This window comes from Erpetoichthys calabaricus, chromosome 18 (assembly GCF_900747795.2).
Source record: "Erpetoichthys calabaricus chromosome 18, fErpCal1.3, whole genome shotgun sequence".
Taxonomy (NCBI): domain Eukaryota; kingdom Metazoa; phylum Chordata; class Cladistia; order Polypteriformes; family Polypteridae; genus Erpetoichthys; species Erpetoichthys calabaricus.
This window is the reverse complement of record NC_041411.2, coordinates 59,484,869-59,506,543: the sequence shown is the minus strand read 5'-3', so window position 1 is coordinate 59,506,543 and position 21,675 is coordinate 59,484,869. Positions and strand designations below refer to the sequence as shown.

At 38.4% G+C, this 21,675-nt stretch overlaps 1 protein-coding gene across 2 annotated transcripts in view; it reads right to left on the bottom strand.

The window, feature by feature from the left end:
• fbln2 (fibulin 2) overlaps positions 1 to 21,675 on the bottom strand; it is an 890,980-nt gene that overhangs the window by 827,691 nt on the left and 41,614 nt on the right. For both annotated transcript variants that reach the window (XM_028825322.2, XM_028825323.2), the window contains exons 3-5: positions 17,612 to 17,723; positions 17,166 to 17,295; positions 16,527 to 16,713 (exon numbers count right to left, since the gene is read on the bottom strand). In XM_028825322.2, the coding sequence (XP_028681155.1) occupies positions 16,527 to 16,713; positions 17,166 to 17,295; positions 17,612 to 17,723 (429 nt within the window). The remainder of the gene's footprint in view (positions 1 to 16,526; positions 16,714 to 17,165; positions 17,296 to 17,611; positions 17,724 to 21,675) is intronic.

The following is a 21,675-nucleotide window of genomic DNA, read 5'->3' as shown; positions in this document are numbered from 1 at the left end:
CACAGCAGGGCAGCCGTGGGCGGATGCGTATGGTGTATTCACTCCATGTTATCGTGCATTGCGCTGTCAGTGGTATTTTGATAAAAGAATTTGAACAACATATAAGAAGCGTATAAATTATTAAACAGTAAAACATTAAAATTTAAGAAGTAAAGTTACATTAAGTACTACTGCAGTGCCTTCGGGTATACCTCATTTTTTGTTTGCCCATTACATGCTTAAATGTATAAATTTTTTGTTGCACCTACCCGAGAACACGCGACATATAACAGAGCGTGGGAGAAGCATGGATTTTAAACACGCGTTGAGTTCATCTGCTGGTCTCCCTCGTGGAATAACTGGTAATGTCTGACTAAAATGTACAGCGAGTAAAACAACATTACCTCCTATTTTTTTTTTTACGATCTCTGAGATCTTGCTTTTTTCGGTTCAAGGCTTCATAAGCTCTTTTATGTTGTATGGTGTACTTATCCCAAACCATCATCTTTGAATGTTGCAAGACTTTCACCTTGTATGTAGATCGGGGTAATTACATTCATTGCATTCCTAGTCTGAATCACAATCTGATTGTATGGGTGGTTACCTGGCACTGTAGGGTTGCCACCCGTCCTTTAAAATACGGAATCGTGCCGCGTTTGAGAATGAAATTGCGCGTCCCGTTTTGAATCAATACTGGACGGGATTTATCCCGTATTTTTTTTATCATTTTTTTTTTAAAGCAGCGTCTCATGCAAATCATCCCACATGCATTTTATGAAGATGCCTCCTTTCCTAGTTTTGATTGGGTAATACTTGATGTCATCGTTAGTTTGATTGGTGTTTTTAACTGTCCAGTGAGGAGGGCGTGTCTTTTAAGTACAGTCTGCAAAGTGTTGGCACTGAGATGTAACGTTGCGGTCAGCAAGTCGGCTAACATCCGCCATGTGCCGTCTTTCAGTTGCGAGAAGCACATCATAGAATGGTTGAAACTGTTGCCCCTAACGTTGCGCCACGGCGTGTGGTTCGTTTATACCTCATGTCTTCTCATTAAACTTTTATCTCGCGAATATGTTATTGCAATCCGCAGCGGGAGCGTTTCTATAAACTTAATTTAAACTTACGTTTTACACCGTGCTTTGTTTCCCTTATGAACATGCTTGTATGCTTAACTCGCTCCATTCTCAATTGTTTAATAAATTTTTTGCTCTTCGCTGTTTGCGGCTGTTCCTCCATTTCCCCTTACTTCGTTGTTTTATCTCGCGAATATGTTATTGCAATCCTTAATGGGAGCGTTTCAATAAACTGATTGAAAATAGTTTTGCATTTACCTTTTTAGTAAAAGGCGAGCTTTTAAGCCTGAGAAATCACCGCGTAAATGCACACGTTTAATTGGACATGTGTTAATATGTATGGTTACACAGTATTAAAAGACAGTGAACAACGTCAGTTACCTTTGTTCCCGCGTTTGATAAAAGGTGAGCTTTTAAGCCTGAGAAATCACCCCGTAAATGCACACGTTTAATTGCACATGTGTTAATATGTATGCTTACACAGTATTAAAAGACAGTCAAAAATTAACGTCATTTACCTTCGTTCCCGCGTGTGACTCGTGCTGTAAATCTCTTCCTTGTTTTTAGTTCACGTGATTACGTAGGAGGCGTGATGATGCGATACGTGACTCCGCCTCCTCCATTACAGTGTATGGACAAAAAATATGTTCCAGTTATGACCATTACGCTTTGAATTTCGAAATGAAACCTGCCTAACTTTTGTAAGTAAGCTGTAAGGAATGAGCCTGCCAAATTTCAGCCTTCCACCTACACGGGAAGTTGGAGAATTAGTGATGAGTCAGTCAGTGAGTGAGTGAGTCAGTCAGTCAGTGAGGACTTTGCCTTTTATTATTATAGATAATTTCTTGCCTACGATTAAATCTTGCAAGTACGATGCTATTGTTATTTCCGACCCTGCACCTCTGATCTTGGAGCTAAAGTCACTATGCCCCACACACTCACCTGGTAGATGGCGTCTTAACCCGCTTCTATTAGCAGACGAGAACTGTATAGAATTTATATCCAAACAAATCAGTTTCTTCCTAGAGACAAATACATCCTCCGAGGTTTCTGCAGGAATATTCTGAGAAACTCTAAAGGCCTTCTTAAGAGGACAGATTATTTCATATCTTTCCCACAGGAATAAATTAGAAACCAAGAAACAATCAGAACTAAAAAGCAAAATTACTAGAATAGATGAAGAACATGCCAGGCTTCCAAGTGAGGCTCTACATAGGAAAAGGCAGGCTCTGCATTCAGAACTCAACTTCTTGACAACTAAAGAAACTGAACAACTAATTTATATATCCAGACATCATTACTATGAATGAAGAAAAAGCTAATAAGCTTTTAGCTCAACAAATCCACAAGCAAGAAGTTCGCAATGCAATCCCAGTAATCACCAATACGAACGGAGACGAAATCATCGACCATAAAAATATAATGCACACATTTAGAGACTACTATAAATCCTTATATACTACTGAGTTTAAAGAAGACAACACACAATCTAATGCATTTCTGGATACATTACAGTTACCACAAATAGATACTTTTAGTGCGGAGGAACTGGATAAACCTCTGGCTTATCAGAATTACTAGATGCTATAAAGTCACTTCAAGGCGGGAAAGCAGCAGGCCCTGATGGCTACCCTGCAGAATTTTATAAGAAATTCTCCACTCAGCTAGCTCCCCTCCTGTTAGCAACATTTACAGAAACTAGAGACAATCAAATTCTACCTCAAGCTTTTCGCCAAGCATTAATCACCGTCTTTCCTAAACAAAATAAGGACTTATTACAATGTGCATCATACAGACCAATTTCACTTCTGAATAATGATGTTAAGATACTCTCAAAAATCATAGCTAGAAGGATGGAGAAAGTGCTGCCTTTGATAATATCACAAGATCAAACTGGATTTATCAAGGGTCAAGATTTATCCTCCAATCTTCGAAGCCCGTTTAATGTAGTATACTCACCAACAAAGTCAAACACCCCAGAAATATTATTATCATTGGATGCAGAAAAAGCATTTGACATGATTGAATGGAAATACCTTTTCACTACATTAAAGAAATTTGGGTTTGGCCCGAACATTTGCTGCATGGATCAAACTACTGTATACCAATCCAGAAGCTTCAGTTTGTATTAACAACATTTGTTTAGACTACTTTAAACTAGAATGTGGTACCAGACAAGGATGCCCCTTGTTACCACTGCTATATGCAATCTCTACTGAACCACTGGCGAAATGCTGATCAGATAAATGGGATTATCAGAGAAGAACTGGAACAGAAAATTTCTCTATATGCAGATGATATGATACTGTATATATCAGACCCACAAAATTATGTGCCTGCAGTCTTAACAGCACTTACAGAATTTCAAAAGATCTCTGGTCTCACAATTAATCTGAATAAAAGTGTACTCTTTCCAGTGAATTCTCAAGCATACAATATCATATTGGACAGCTTTCCTTTTATCATTGCAGATCAGTTTAAACACCTAGGGGTAAACATCACAAGTAAACACAAAGCTCTTTATCAACAAAATTTTGCTGTCTGTATGGAAAAAATTAAGCAACACTTGCATAGATGGTCAACCCTTCATCTCACTCTAGCTGGAAGAATTAACATTGTTAAGATGAATATTCTTCCTAAGCTTCTTTTTTATTTCAAAACATTCCAATATACATCAATAAATCATTTTTTAAGCAATTAGATTCAACAATAACCTCATTTATTTGGAACTCAAAACATCCACGTATCCTAAGAGCGACCCTACAAAGACCTAAGGCAGAAGGTGGCATGGCTCTACCTAACTTTCAGTTTTATTACTGGGCAGCAAACATACAAGCTATAAAAACCTGGACACAAATAGATGTGCCACAGGCCTGGTCCACAATAGAAGTAAAACCCTGCAGTACTTCTTTATATTCCCTGCTTTGTGCCCCAATAAATGCAAGGTATCGGCAATATACTAATAACCCAAATTGTGCTTCACTCACTCAGAATATGGAACCAATGTAGAAAGCATTTTAAGATGGAGAAGCTTTTATCTGTGGCACCTCTGCAAGAGAACCACATCTTTCAACCCTCACAAACATATGCAGTTTTTAATATCTGGAAAAAATTTGGGATTAAATTGCTCAGAGATCTTTATATAGACAACATCTTTGCATCTTACGATCAATTACATTCCAAATTTAAATTTCCAGCAACACATTTCTTTCACTATCTTCAAATTAGGAACTTTGTTAAACAGAACCTGCCCAATTTTCCTCATCTTGCACCCTCGTCCATGTTGGAAAAAATATTGCTCAATTTCAAGGACTTAGACACCATCTCTGCAATATATAAAATTATTTTACAGTCCTTCCCTTTCAAAGATCCAAGAGGACAATGGGAAAAAGATCTCTTAATCAATATATCAGAAAGGGAGTGGAAAGTAGCAATGCAGACAATTCACTCGAGCTCCTTATATATCGAGCACATCTGTCTCATCCAAAATGTTTCCAGGGCAAGATCCAACCTGTGAACGCTGCAATCAAGTGCCAGCCTCACTGGGTCACATGTTTTAGGACCTGCGCCAAATTAACATCATTTTGGACCAGAATTTTTAAGTGGCTCTCAGACAGCCTTGGTGTCACAATCCCTCCTAACCCATTAACAGCTGTGTTTGGTGTCCCTCCAGATGGGTTTAAATTGGAGAAGGACAAACAAACTACTAGCACATAGACTTATCTTGTTCAACTGGAAGAATCCTAACCCACCTGTTTTAAGTCAGTGGGTAACTGATGTTATGTATTATATGAAATTGGAAAAAAATTATATTCTCACTTAGAGGATCTGTGCAAAACATTTTGAAAACCTTGCAGGATCTGATCAATAACATTTTATAATAAGCATTTAAATTGAGGAAGCAGGTTCTCTTGCCTTTTTTATTGCATTCACTACACTTTTGGCACACAGACTTATTTTGCTAAACTGGAAGAATCCTAACTCTCCTCTTTTAAGTCAATGGGTAACCAATGTTTTATACTATTTGAAATTGGATAAAATCAAATATTCAGTTAAAAGATCTGTACATATTTGTTACTAGCAAAATACCCGCGCTTCGCAGCGGAGAAGTAGTGTGTTAAAGAGGTTATGAAAAAGTAAAGGAAACATTTTAAAAATAACGTAACATGATTGTCAATGTAATTGTGTTGTCATTGTAATGAGTGTTGCTGTCATATATATATACATATACACATACATATACACACATATACAGATATATTATATATACATATACACATATATTTTTTATATATATATTTTTATATATATATACACATACATACATACATATACACACATAGATGCACTTTCAATAACTTAGAAATCAATATAAACAACATTAACATCATTATCATATGAGAATATGAAGTAATATATAAGAAGCACATTTCATATAAATATAAATTATTAAACAGTAAAATCTTCTATAATTTGCTACCGTGGCTTTTCGTTGGTCTGTCCAGGATTTTAAATCACATGTAGCTTGCAAACCGTTTCACGTATTGACTTGAAATGTGGTACACATATAATACGTCACATCTGCTATCCGCTTTATGGGTGATGAATGTATTACTCTTTTTATGTTTATTTTATTTTAGAATCAACTCCTTTCTGCGCACACCAGGGCGGCCGTGGGCAGATGCGTATTGTGTATTCACTCCATGTTATCGTGCATTGCGCTGTCACTGGTATTTTGATAAAAGAATTTGAACAATATATAAGAAGCGTATAAATTATTAAACAGTAAAACATTAACATTTAAGAAGTAAAGTTACATTGAGTACTACTGCAGTGCCTTCGGGTATACCTCATTTTTTCTTTGCCCATTACATGCTTAAATGTATACATTTTTTGGTGTACCTACCCGAGAACACGCGACATATAACCGACCGTGGGAGAAGCATGGATTTTAAACACGCGTTGAGTTCATCTGCTGGTCTCCCTCGTGGAATAACTGGTAATGTTTGACGAAAATCTACAGCGAGTAAAACGACATTACCTCCTTTTTTTTTTTTACGATCTCTGAGATCTTGCTTTTTTCGGTTCAAGGCTTCATAAGCTCTTTTATGTTCAATGTTGTACTTAATAAGTACTAATTATCCCAAACCATCATCTTTGAATGTTGCAAGACTTTCGCCTTGTATGTAGATCGGGGTAATTACATTCATTGCATTCCTAGTCTGAATCACAATCTGATTGTATGGGTGGTTACCTGGCACTGTAGGGTTGCCACCCGTCCTTTTAAATCGTGCTGCGTTTGAGAATTAAATTGCGCGTCCCGTTTTGAATCAATACTGGACGGGATTTATCCCGTATTTTTTTTATCATTTTTTTTTTAAAGCAGCGTGTCATGCAAATCATCCCACACGCATTTTATGAAGATGCCTCCTTTCCTACTTTTGATTGGGTAATACTTGATGTCATCGTTAGTTTGATTGGTGTTTTTAACTGTCCACTGAGGAGGGCGTGTCTTTTAAGTACAGTCTGCAAAGTGTTGGCACTGAGATGTTGCGTCAGCGCCATAGTTGAAGCCGCTAACGTTGCGGTCAGCAAGTCGGCTAACATCCGCCATGTGCCGTCTTTCAGTTGCGAGAAGCAGATCATAGAATGGTTGAAACTGTTGCCCCTAACGTTGCGCCACGGCGTGTGCTTCGTTTATACCTCGTGTCTTCTCATTAAACTTTTATCTCGCGAATATGTTATTGCAATCCGCAGCGGGAGCGTTTCTATAAACTTAATTTAAAGTTACGTTTTACACCGTGCTTTGTTTCCCTTATGAACATGCTTGTATGCTTAACTCGCTCCGTTCTCAATTGTTTAATTAATTTTTTGCTCTTCGCTGTTTGCGGCTATTCCTCCATTTCCCCCTACTTCGTTCTTTTATCTCGCGAATATGTTATTGCAATCCTTAACGGGAGCGTTTCAATAAACTGATTGAAAATAGTTTTGCATTTACCTTTTTAGTAAAAGGCGAGCTTTTAAGCCTGAGAAATCACCCCGTAAATGCACACGTTTAATTGGACATGTGTTAATATGTATGGTTACACAGTATTAAAAGACAGTGAACAACGTCAGTTACCTTTCTTCCCGCGTTTGATAAAAGGTGAGCTTTTAAGCCTCAGAAATCACCCCGTAAATGCACACGTTTAATTGCACATGTGTTAATATGTATGCTCACACAGTATTAAAAGACAGTCAAAAATTAACGTCATTTACCTTCGTTCTCGCGTGTGACTCGTGCTGTAAATGTCTTCCTTGTTTTTAGTTCACGTGATTACGTAGGAGGCGTGATGACGCGATACGTGACTCCGCCTCCTCCATTACAGTGTATGGACAAAAAATATGTTCCAGTTATGACCATTACGCTTTGAATTTCGAAATGAAACCTGCCTAACCTTTGTAAGTAAGCTATAAGGAATGAGCCTGCCAAATTTCAGCCTTCCACCTACACGGGAAGTTGGAGAATTAGTGATGAGTGAGTCAGTGAGTGAGTGAGTCAGTCAGTGAGGGCTTTGCCTTTTATTAGTATAGACTAGCAAAATACCCGCGCTTCGCAGCGGAGAAGTAGTGTGTTAAAGAGGTTATGAAAAAGTAAAGGACACATTTTAAAAATAACGTAACATGATTGTCAATGTAATTGTATTGTCATTGTTATGAGTGTTGCTGTCATATATATATACATATACACATATACACACACATATACACACATATACAGATATATTATATATACATATACACATATATTTTTTATATATATATTTTTTATATATATATATATATATATATATATATATATATATATATATATACACATACATACATACATACATACATATACACACATAGATGCACTTACAATAACATAGAAATCAATATAAACAACATTAACATCATTATCATATGAGAATATGAAGTAATATATAAGAAGCACATTTCATATAAATATAAATTATTAAACAGTAAAATCTTCTTCTATAATTTGCTACCGTGGCTTTTCGTTGGTCTGCCCAGGATTTTAAATCACCTGTAGCTTGCAAACCGTTTCACCTATTGACTTGAAATCTGGTACACATATAATACGTCACGTCTGCTATCCGCTTTATGGGTGATGATTGTATTACTCTTTTTATGTTTATTTTATTTTAGAATCAACTCCTATCTGCGCACACCAGGGCGGCCGTGGGCAGATGCGTATGGTGTATTCACTCCATGTTATTGTGCATTGCGCTGTCACTGGTATTTTGATAAAAGAATTTGAACAATATATAAGAAGCGTATAAATTATTAAACAGTAAAACATTAACATTTAAGAAGTAAAGTTACATTGAGTACTACTGCAGTGCCTTCGGGTATACCTCATTTTTTGTTTGCCCATTACATGCTTAAATGTATACATTTTTTGGTGTACCTACCCGAGAACACGCGACATATAACCGAGCGTGGGAGAAGCATGGATTTTAAACACGCGTTGAGTTCATCTGCTGGTCTCCCTCGTGGAATAACTGGTAATGTTTGACTAAAATGTACAGCGAGTAAAACGACATCACCTCCTTTTTTTTTTTTTACGATCTCTGAGATCTTGCTTTTTTCGGTTCAAGGCTTCATAAGCTCTTTTATGTGCCATGGTGTACTTAATAAGTACTAATTATCCCAAACCATCATCTTTGAATGTTGCAAGACTTTCGCCTTGTATGTAGATCGGGGTAATTACATTCATTGCATTCCTAGTCTGAATCACAATCTGATTGTATGGGTGGTTACCTGGCACTGTAGGGTTGCCACCCGTCCTTTAAAATACGGAATCGTGCCGCGTTTGAGAATGAAATTGCGCGTCCCGTTTTGAATCAATAGTGGACGGGATTTATCCCGTATTTTTTTTATCATTTTTTTTTTAAAGCAGCGTGTCATGCAAATCATCCCACACGCATTTTATGAAGATGCCTCCTTTCCTACTTTTGATTGGGTAATACTTGATGTCATCGTTGTTTGATTGGTCTTTTTAACTGTCCAGTGAGGAGGGCGTGTCTTTTAAGTACAGTCTGCAAAGTGTTGGCACTGAGATGTGGCGTCAGCGCCATAGTTGAAGCCCCTAACGTTGCGGTCAGCAAGTCGGCTAACATCCGCCATGTGCCGTCTTTCAGTTGCGAGAAGCAGATCATAGAATGGTTGAAACTGTTGCCCTTAACGTTGCGCCACGGCGTGTGGTTCGTTTATACCTCGTGTCTTCTCATTAAACTTTTATCTCGCGAATATGTTATTGCAATCCGCAGCGGGAGCGTTTCTATAAACTTAATTTAAACTTACGTTTTAGACCGTGCTTTGTTTCCCTTATGAACATGCTTGTATGCTTCACTCGCTCCGTTCTCAATTGTTTAATTAATTTTTTGCTCTTCGCTGTTTCCGGCTGTTCCTCCATTTCCCCCTACTTCGTTCTTTTATCTCGCGAATATGTTATTGCAATCCTTAACGGGAGCGTTTCAATAAACTGATTGAAAATAGTTTTGCATTTACCTTTTTAGTAAAAGGCGAGCTTTTAAGCCTGAGAAATCACCCCGTAAATGCACACGTTTAATTGCACATGTGTTAATATGTATGCTTACACAGTATTAAAAGACAGTGAACAACGTCATTTACCTTCGTTCCCGCGTGTGACTCGTGCTGTAAATCTCTTCCTTGTTTTTAGTTCACGTGATTACGTAGGAGGCGTGATGACGCGATACGTGACTCCGCCTCCTCCATTACAGTGTATGGACAAAAAATATGTTCCAGTTATGACCATTACGCTTTGAATTTCGAAATGAAACCTGCCTAACTTTTGTAAGTAAGCTGTAAGGAATGAGCCTGCCAAATTTCAGCCTTCCACCTACACGGGAAGTTGGAGAATTAGTGATGAGTCAGTCAGTCAGTCAGTCAGTGAGTGAGTCAGTCAGTGAGGGCTTTGCCTTTTATTATTATAGATAAAACCTGGCAGGATATAATCAATAAAATTTTAGAATAAGCTCTTAAAGCACCGAGGAAGTAATTATCTCCGCATTTCTTTCTCCTCTCCATTCATCTCTACTCGCCTATTAAACTCATCAATTTAGGTATGTTTACAAGCCTTAAGTTTTATCCCGTTGGCCATGCTCTCTCTCTTAGGAGTGGGGGTCGACTTGTTTTTCAATCCTATTTTTTGTAAAACTTGATTGATTTGTATGAATGATTACAATAAAATTAATAAAATTTAAAAAAAAAAAAATTCTGACCATTCAAGAGATTTCAAGCTTTACAGGAGAACACACTAAATTTGCTGGTCAACTCCAAATAAATAAAATCTTAATTCTTAAATCTTAAATCTAAATCTAAAATCTTAAAACTTTCAAGTTTTACAGGACAACACAAAGTAAACTCTTTGTTCAGTTCCAAATAAATAAAGTAGGTATTAATACAAACTAAAATCTCAAAAAACTACCGCCATTTTTGAGCCTTGGGCTGTGTCCGCTAGAGTGTCTTCAGTAACGATGATATTTTTCGAGTTTTTATTAATATTTTCTGTTGACATTTTCATTTTTATCTTGCTGCCACTCCTGATCTACTGGTGTGCAGGGCTGCTGTAGTCCAAACATTAGCAAATGTGCTGTTGCTACTCCTCTCAGTGCTGTATGTGTCAACCTAACCTGACATGGCTGTAACTCTATTCCAGCTCTATGATTGGTTCAGCGAGGCACTATTCTCATTATCATTGGCCTTTTGTGTTTTCTGTCAAAACGTAGATGAAATGAGTTCCATCGACATTACATTGACCATATCTTATATTTCTATTGAGGAAAAGTTATTCTGCAATAATTATCTTTAATCGCTCAGCACTAATATATATATACTGTATATCACCATATATATCCATCCATCCATTTTCCAACCCGCTGAATCCGAACACAGGGTCACGGGGGTCTGCTGGAGCCAATCCCAGCCAACACAGGGCACAAGGCAGGGAACCAATCCTGGGCAGGGTGCCAACCCACCGCAGGGCACACACAAACACACCCACACACCAAGCACACACTAGGGCCAATTTAGAATCACCAATCCACCTAACCTGCATGTCTTTGGACTGTGGGAGGAAACCGGAGCACCCGGAGGAAACCCACGCAGACACGGGGAGAACATGCAAACTCCACGCAGGGAGGACCCGGGAAGCGAACCCGGGTCCCCAGATCTCCCAACTGCGAGGCAGCAGCGCTACCCACTGCGCCACCGTGCCGCCCCACCATATATATATCACCATTAAATATTTCTATTCAATTTGGTTTTTCTTGTATATCATTTTCATTATTTACTCTGTTTCATGTTTTCTACAGTATAATTGTTTTGTGATTGTCTACTGCCTTCACTTATTTGTATTATAAGTTTCCAGAGTGTGGATTTATAATTGGGAGGAGAATAAAACTGCATCAGAGGAGCAGAAGAAAAAATATCAGGCCAAGACCCCAGTAAATGACCTGTGTGTGTAAGTGTCAGTAGGGTGTGTGGTTCACATGTAATGCACAGTCCCTGGTATTTGTCATGAATGGAGTTCATGTGAAGGAGTTAGGATTTTTTTTTGTCAAGATAAACTCCAAGAAAACATTTATCGCTGTAGTGTTCAGGGTGCGAGCCCTATGTTTAGGAAAGTAGAAAATTCATGTTAAACTATCAGGTAACACTACCATGATTTAGATATTTCTGGGGTAGGGAAGAAGGGCATTCTGCATCCAACTAAGAGATGTGTCTATTTCTGTGCCCCATTAGGAGACAGGAAGGATAACAGACAAAACACAAAGCCTGAATTAGTGTAACCCCTCCTAAGTCAGGGTGCTCATAAGAAATGTAATGATTTACTAAATAAGGTAGAAATACATATTAAACAAGAATGCTTCACATGTTTGAAATATTAAAATGTGTGCATTAATTTACGTGTTTAAAGTTTAAATATTCTCAATTGTAATAGAAATTTTTAATTTTTTACCCTCTGATAGAGGTCCATAGAGGACTAGATCACTAGTAAAAGATCAAAAGTTAAAAATAACATTATATTTGTAATGACTGATCTTGAAATAGTCTAAAACAACACCCTGCATATCTATGTTTGAAATTTGTTATTTGTAACCTTCTTGAAGTGGCTCTAAGAGACCTAAAGAGAGTGGTGAAAATGATTCTCATTGCATATCATTACACACTTGGCCAGCAGCTTTACCAAAGGAGACTTACATCAGGATATGTTGTAAGAGAAAGTGCCTATAGAAAGTTATCATAGCCTGTAAAAATCTATACCTTTTGTCACATTCCACCCTGGAAAATAAATTTAGTCCAATTTTTAGCTATATGTACACATTATAACCCTCTTTACCAATGTGAAAATAATATTCTAAAGCATTCTCGACAATTATTAAAAATCAATTAGTGAAATACCTGGTTTGGTAAATTCAATTCTGTTCTTAGAATGTATAATTCTAAATTTAATCAGATGCAACCAATCTGTTGCCAGATCAAACACTAGACTAATTGCCCCAAATGACATCAATTGCAGTGGCGTTGATTATCTCAGAATAAAACCAGCTGTCTCTTGAAGATTTCACTACAAGTAGTGCAAGGTTCTGGAAAAGAAACCAACACGGCTGGGAAAATACTGTCAAAAGGCCTCCAGGATAAACCTGTAGAAAGGCATAAGTTAGGAGAAAGCTGGAAAAAGATTTCAAAGACTATCTCTCTGAGTACTGTTCAGACCATCATTAAGAAGTGGGAGATATGTGGCACCAACAAAACGTTGATCATGCCATCCATCTAAACTGGATGACCAAGCTAGAAGGGCATTGATCAGAGTGGCTACCAAGAAGCCAAAGGTAACTTTGAAGGACTTACAAGGCTTCATGGCTGGGACAGCGTTACAGAAAGCTGGCCTGTATGGCAGGGAGACAACAAAGAAACCTTTTCTGTAAAGGTGCCACATTCAGTCTCAATTTGCTCTATGCAAAAACACAACTGGGAGATTCTGCTGCCATGTGAAAAAAAGGTGCTATGGACAGATGAGACAAAATATGACCTTTTAGGAATGAACTCCATGTGCTATGTCTGGCAAAAAGCAAACACAGCATACCATCCAAAACACGGCATACCCACTGAGGAGCATGGTGGTGGCTGTATTATGTTGTGGGGGTGTTTCTATTCAGCAGGGACTGGGTGATTAGTCAGGATTGAAGGGAAAATGAATGCTGCCAAATACATTCAAATTCTTGAGGAAAACCTGCACACCTCTGCTAGAAGGTTGAAGATGGGTAGGTTATCCATCCATCCATCCATCCATTATCCAACCCGCTATATCCTAACTACAGGGTCACGGGGGTCTGCTGGAGCCAATCCCAGCCAACACAGGGCGCAAGGCAGGAAACAAACCCCGGGCAGGGTGCCAGCACACCACAGGGGTAGGTTATGCACCTTCCAACATGACAATGATCCTAAACATACTGTCAAAAGAACAACACAGTGGCTTAAGGATAAGAAGGTGAATGTCTGTAAGTGGCCAAGTCAGAGCCCTGACTTAAATCCAAAAAGAAAATCTGTGAATGGACTTGAAGAGAGTAGCCCTTTATTGCTCACCACGGAATTTGACTGAACTCGAACAATTCTACTCCATATTCCATACAAGCAAGTCAAATTTTACAGAACTAAGTTCAAGTCAAGTCAACCCCCACCCATGAGAAAGATTGCTAGGCCAACAGAGTAAAACATTAATAGTAGGAAAAATAAATAAATAAATAAATAAAAATAATAAAAAAGGCAAGAGAATCTGCTTCCTCAATTTATATGTTTATTATAAAATGTTATTGATTAGATCCTGCCAGGTTTTCAAAATGTTTTGCACATATCCTCTAAGTGAGAATTTGATTTTTTCCAATTTCATATAATACATAACATCAGTTACCCACTGACTTAAAACAGGTGGGTTAGGATTCTTCCAGTTGAGCAAGATAAGTCTATGTGCTAGTAGTTTGTTTGTCCTTCTCCACTTTACGTTCATTTGGAAGTACACCAAACACAGCTGTTAATGGATTATGACAGACTGTGACACCAAGGCTGTCTGAAAGGCAATTAAATATTTTGGTCCAGAATGATGTTAATTTGGTGCAGGCCTGAAACATGTGGCCTAATGAGGCTGGAACTTGACTGCAACGTTCGCAAGTTGGATCTTGCCCTGGGAAAAACATTTTGGACAATTTTAAACGACAAAGATGCTTAATGAAAGATTTTAAGTTGAATAATTGTGTGCTTTGCACATATGGAGATAGAGTGAATTGTGTATATGGCTGCCTTCTACTCCTTTTCTGAAATGTTGAGTGAGAGATCCTTTTTCCACTTTATTCTGGGATCTTTGAAAGGGAGGGACTTTAAAATATTTTATACACTACAGAAATGTTGTCTGAGTCCTCAAGACTGATCGATATTTTTTTCCGGAATAGAAGTAGGAGGGAGATAAGGAAGAACTCGAACAATTCTGCAAGGAAGAGTGGGCAAACATTCCCCAATCTAGGTGTGCAAAGCTCTACTAAGTATTATATCAGGGGATTGGTGACTTTCCCAACCCTGTCATTCTTGTTTTTCATTTTTTAATTCATTTTCTGAGCTGGTTACTTTCTTTTCAGTTTGATATATGAGTATGTTTGAGGACTTTCTATAGGCATTATATATAAATATATATATATATATATTAGAGCTGGGCAAGTTAACGTGATATTATCACGTTAACACATTAATTAATTAACACTGACAATTATTTTATCACATGTTAACGCAGTTTTTGTTATTATTATTATTTTGAAAGCCTAAGTTTCGCCAGCGATCTTCTTGCTATATAGCTTTTCGATACGTTTTTGCTAGAAGGAAAGTTAACTTTGTTGATTTGACCTCGATTCCCTGCACGTGCATGAGTAGCGAAGAACAAACAGCTTCTAAAATGGCATGTAGAGAGATACCATAAATTAATGCTTGAAGCAAAATAATCCATGGATGACTTTTTTCGTATTATCGCTGAATCGGACTCTGATTTGTCGGACTCTGATTTTGATGCAAGTGATCTGGAGAAGTAGATCGAAAATGAAAGTGAGGTACTGGCAACAGCTGATCGATCCCCAGCTGATCATGGTGCTGAACACATTAACGTAGCTGATGCACCTATGGCAACATTTCGTCTGGGAGGACAGACACTTATGATGACAGGAGGTACAAACCATATTGCGTCTCACTGCAACTGCCACCCCCACGCACCTGTCTTACAACAACAGCCAGGCAGCCTGCCCACCATGCATTCTTGCTGTCCATCCAACCTCCCCCTGTGTAGCCGCTGCTGTTGTAAACTGCAAACAGGCACCGACAGCAAGCACAACAGGCAGCAACAGATGTTTTATGTTGATTTATGTGTGAAACCATTGCTTTGTGCACTAGTATATATATTAGGTGACTTGTTGAGGGTCACTGTCAGGCTGAGACACAGTTTCAACTGCAACTTTGTGGTATAAAGTCCAGAGTCTTTGCCAATGCACCAGCCTGAACTATTGGGTAGATTCTGAGGAAAGCAGGTCAGCTGACCCACTGATGCAAGTAACTATTATAGCAAAATGGAACAGAGCCCAGTAGTGTTACTCGTTTCACTTGTTTATATGTTGCTCCCTGTGTTTGCAATAAAATGTCTTGGTGTCATTTACACTATAAATACATTTAACATTAATATATGTTAAAACTGTTATAGTAACTGGCAGCAGAATACAAAATTCTACAAATGAGGGATATCAATAGAATCTGTGAACTATCATAAAAATTCAAAACCCCTGTCAATATTATGATGAGTCAATGCAGAGAAATGTTATTAGACTAATCCTTTTTATGACATACTGTTTCAAGATTAATTTCCAGTAGATGGATGATTGAATCATGTCTCAGCTTAAAGCTCAGGTATGTTTTGTGCAGACTTTGCATATGTTAACACAGGGCTTTTACCTTTTCTCTTGTTACTGTAATTGGGTAAATGTGGGTAAGCATTGGTGTGTAAGTCTGCCCTGCTAAGGACTGGTATCCTCCTCTAGCAATGGTTACTACAGCACCCTTAATTAAGCAGGTTCTGATACCAACCGATGAATGCAAAAGGCAGTAGGATCACTATGGAGGCAGACACTACCCTTGTACATTTATGACACTTGCTGTTTCATTTCTTTCTTTGGATAAGTAACCAGTGACAGACCAAATGACAAATTTATAACAGGACAGAACTGTAAGTGTGTTTTCATCTTGAGATTCTTTTTTCATTTGGAACATTTTAGATTGTGTGATGTTGACACTAAATATAAATAATAACAGCCTACTGGATTTTTCCCTGGTGTTCCAAAGGAATCCTTTACTTTCTGTATTTCAAATTTTTTTTCTTACCTCTCTCAGGTAATGAAGTGGTTTCCAGCTTTGAAATTTGATTGAGGGAAGATTGGATGTGTCCTTCTTCTCCTTCACAGCATGCTAAGATCATGTGGTTGCATGGGTAGCCCAAAAAGCTGTGAGACTCACAGCCAAGGCCCTCAGTGCGTAGTTTCAAGCCAAGAGAGCAGCAGGTGCAACACTCCTGCTGAAAAAGAAAATAACAAAGAATTAGTAACATTAAGAACTCTTACAGGTAAAAAAGAAGGTTGGGACATTGTAGGCAGTAATTACATGCAGACAACAGCAGCCATTTGTACAATGAATGACTGACTTAATATCCAAATAAAACATAAAAATGTTCAGCTGATTCTCAAACAGACTTCTCTGTATAAAACTTGTCATGTAATCACAGGGCAAATAATGTCAGCCCATGCCAGCCTGCCACCGTATACATTGTCTGACAGAGTAACACTACAGAAGTATTGTGATGGTGGCCCCCTGCTTTGTCTTTTCTTAAGGTTCACTATCTGCTAATTTCTTGCCTTTCCACAAAAATTTCAAAAACCACCAACACACCAAGTCCATTTTGGATCCTCAAAAATCTGTGCAATAACAGAGGTGATAGAGGAGCCTCCCTGACAGATGGATACTTGCCTTATAGATGTCCGCTCCACAGATGTCACTTTCATCCACATCGCATTCCTCACCCTCTCTGGCTGCTGTGACACCAGCCAAGCAGTTGTTTTCTTTGATGTATCCCATACAGCATTGCTTCTGTGCAATTCTGCAATAGAAATGATTACGTGTGAACATCATTAACATGAGTCAGAATCACTAGATGGGTACAGTGGGGAGCTACTTTTCTTGACCATTTCCTGTGGAAAACTGTTACATTCTTTACAAAGAAAGCACCATATATACCCTGTCTGAAAGAAATCCACCAGAGAGTGCCTGGCATATGTTCTGAGCATTTATGAAAATTAATAAAGTGAAGGAACATTAGCCTAGTGGGAGAGCTAACCAAAGCTGTGCATTTGAGAAAAGCAGGCTAGAATATCACAAATAACTAAGCTTGGAGAGAGGATGGCTGCAGAGCATACCTGCATACAGATGAATTTTTGTCCGGCATTTGCATGTTATCACACTGGCCACCCGCTGCTGCCCATTGCTGTCCTGCTGAACAACACGACTCAATCAAGTCCTTGGTGGAAACTGAAAAGATACAATGGGGACAACTGTGATTCTTACTAAAGAGGAAGGTATTTTTCAGGTACTCCACAATTTAGAAAGAGGTTAGGAGGAACAAAAACAATGAATCAACCACAACCTGAAGGTTGCTCCAAAGAGAACCAGAATAAAGACTGTTACAGGTACACCCAGCTGTGGATTAAGAGAATCATATGTGGTAGCCTACAGGAGCCTGTCATGATTGGAAACATTATTTAAGTGGCAGAGAACAGGAAAATTGTCTATGTTAAAGGGATAATCTAAAATAGTAATCAAAAACTGTACTGGAGAGTGGCAACGTGATGCATGTTAACTAGCACATGCGAGTAACAATTTCACTGTACTCTGTACATGTGATAATAATAACCCTATAAACCTATAGTATAAATGAAAGGTCTTTTAACAAAAGCTGACAGGATTAGCAAGTACAAAAGGGCTAATTAAACATCATTGCTTTTAAGCTCAATTTTTAAGTATTGGACAGATGCTTCTATGAATGTCCATCTGTTATATCATGCCCACCATAATGACACAGGTCACATGCCTCATGTCCTTAGCCACTATGTAGCATCTTACAGACCAGAAGCAAAAATATATCCATCCATCCATCCATTTTCCAACCCGCTGAATCCGAACACAGGGTCACGGGGCAAAAATATATAAATATTAAAAACAAAATTACACGCAAACAATGCACACACATCAGAGGTGTTACCCTGGCAACACTCGAGTGTCCAGCTGTGAAGACATCTTAGCATATTACTAAACTCTATCCACACTACCTGTGTTCCTACAGCCAGTCAACTGTACAGGTACTCCCTGTCTTTTCTCAGTGGACAGTTGAAAACCCATTGATAGAGGTACACCCACACATGGCCCAGCAAGATTCTAGTTGTGATCCTAAAGAGACACGGCCACCCCGAAGTGACGTGGTTGAACAACAGTTGTAATCTCACTGGCACCAAAATACCCAAAAGTGCTGGTGTATTAGCTGTGGTCAAGTGAGTGACCAGATATAACAGAAGCACCCAGCTATGATCAAAGCACAAAACCAGTCGTAGCTCTTCAAACACACACATACACCTCTGCAGGTACTACAACCAGTGATAAGTGGTGCACCAAGAAGGGAGTCCATGACATTTGGTACCATCCCTTTCTAGATGGTAGCTAAGGGGCTTAGAGTGCACTATACTCTCTTCTACTGTGTTTGCTTTGTTTCTGTGCACTCACTACTCACAATGATATTTTACTTTTTACCAGTGTAGTAAAATGTTTCTCTTCTGTTTTGTCTTTCTTCGAGTAACTGACACCTCATTCAGAGTTGCTTCTTGATTCAGGCGTGGACTTTCCTGAATTTCCCTAAACCTCTACAGTTAGATTAAGCACTTGTTTATTTGGTCCTAAACATTCCCAAACTATCTATATCATAAATACCTTAGTTGAGACACATTTCATCGACATACCACAGGACTACTTTAGTCAAAACACAGAAACTGGCTGCATAATTAGTAACATAACATTCTGAAAACTGCTCAGTCCAGTTCATGGTCATGGACAGCCAGAGACTACCCAAGTAGTATCAGACTAAAGGCAAGAACCAAACCTCAGCAGGGTTCCAGTCTTTTGCAGGGCGCAGTCTTGCACACATCCATATTCCCACTCACACATACTGTTTGGAATCGCCAGTTAGTCTAACACACAAGTCTTTGGGATGTGGATCATCATTTGTAAATGGATCCAAATATCCTGTTTAGCAGTTATGGAAGTGAATTCATACAAGGAGAGAACAAGGCAGACAACAGCAAGTGTGAATGCATTTTACAAGCCAAGAACATTTCGTCTGCTGTTTTCAAGTTCTTGTAAAATTCTTGCTGAACAATGCAATGCATGATGGAGTATATAAGATGTCTATCACAGACAAGTACTATGGATACACATGGAGGGCCATTCACAGACTTTGAGATACTTCAGACTGGGTAGCCTGCATATGCCCTACTATAGAGTTTATTATATTAGGGTAAATCATAAAATTTGATGACAAGCCCCTAGAGCCAAAATCCAAAGGCTAATAAATCGCCACAGTCAATAGTACTGAAAAGGGTGACTGAAGAAGCACTGAATGTAGGGATGCTGACATGTTTCTTGGTTTTAGTCAAAGTTAGAAAAAAGATAGTAAGACATATTGTATTTAGCATAAGGATATATGGTGTCATAGTGCTAGCTCTGAGAAACTAGGCTCAATTCTCAGACTTTACCCTTTCCCTAAATGGTCAAAATTGTCTCTACTCACATTCTAAAGACAGGTACAGTATATTGGCCCAGTAAAAATTAGGATGAGTGTGTGCATGAGTGTACCCTGCATGTCTTAGCAAGGTTTTGTTACTGAAAAAAGTTTCTGTTCCTCGCGACCCTGTCAGAAAAACAGATAGAAGGATGAATAGTCTGAGATTATAGGGAAGGGGCTGGCTTTGTTTATGAACTTCCAGGCAAACCAAGGGTCAGAAGAGAGATACTAGAAGGCTTATAGAGTTCCTTCTTGATCTTTTCCTTAGGGGAAAATTTTCCACAAAAGTAGACTTATCCAACTTCTCCTTGCAGCAAAGACAAACACATACCCAAAACATATCATTGAAAGACGATGATTAAACATACACAGCATTAATGCCAAGGACGAAGCCAAATGCTCCCTTGGAGAACATTCTCTGTCCTGAATTGATGATTAAGTTCTTCTTTGCCATACTATATTAATTCATACACCCTGGCCTTAAAAGAATAAACTAACATGCCTTAAGCCATTTCCCTTTTTGGACTGACCCCAGCAGGCGTTTCAGAGTCCTTTCGCTGCAGCTGCCCATGCCTTTGTCTAAGTGATGCAGAAAAGAGAGAGATAGCAATTAGAAACAGATGAGTACACATTGTGTAACCTTGATTTGTGTCTCTTACAAGGATCATGTTCTGGATCCGACATGACTACCATTTATAAGGACTGAGATCAATATCATTGTGGGGGATCTGACCCCTGATGAGCTGCATTAAATATGGAAAGCAGTTTCCACCCTGTGCCTCCTGCTGTCGTGTAAACAGGAAAGCACACTGAGAAAATAGTGATGGAAAGAATCCGAATTATATTGCATAAGCACAGAATGCTAAACTACAGCAGAAGCTCATTGCATAGGACACAGCATTCCGGTGCCAGGACTCATTACAAGTAAACTGAGCCACATCTGAGGTATCTGTGTGTCATTTCACATGTCAGTACTATGAGGCACTCCACTCTATGTGCTGAACATTAATCATTCATCTATTTGTCAATTTTCAAAATCTGTGTTTTTAGTCAGAATTAAGACAAGCTGGAGTTGATGCAAAACAAGCTCTGGCAGGGATACCAGTGAACTGTGCAACACAATTATAAACATACACTTTCAGCACAAAGCTGTCTAACTAAGCATTGCCCTTTGATAGAGTTACCTTCTCTCTAGTTAATTTCAACAGCTCATTGATATTATGTCAGAATATCTTTATTGTCATTGTAACAAATACAACAAAATTAGGTGCAGTCCCTGCGGTGTCAAAATATAAATAAAATATAATTAAAAAAAGGATAAGAAGAAATAAGGTAGAACACAAACATTCGACATAAGACCTTAATTGCACATATACACTATTGCACAAGATGTCATCAATTGCACTGCTGCATTGGAGGTGATTAGGTGGCATTCAGTGCCGTAATAGCAACAGGGTAGAAACTGTTATTCAGTCGATTAGTCTTTGTTTTGATGCTCTTATATCTTTTGCATGATGGCAACAGTTGGAACATGTTATGAGCAGGGTGTGAGGAGTCTTTTAAGATGTTTTCTATGGCAAGCCAAATCAACATTTAGAGATATCTCAAAATGAATTTTATGATATCTGGAAATGCATTTTAGATATCTCAAAT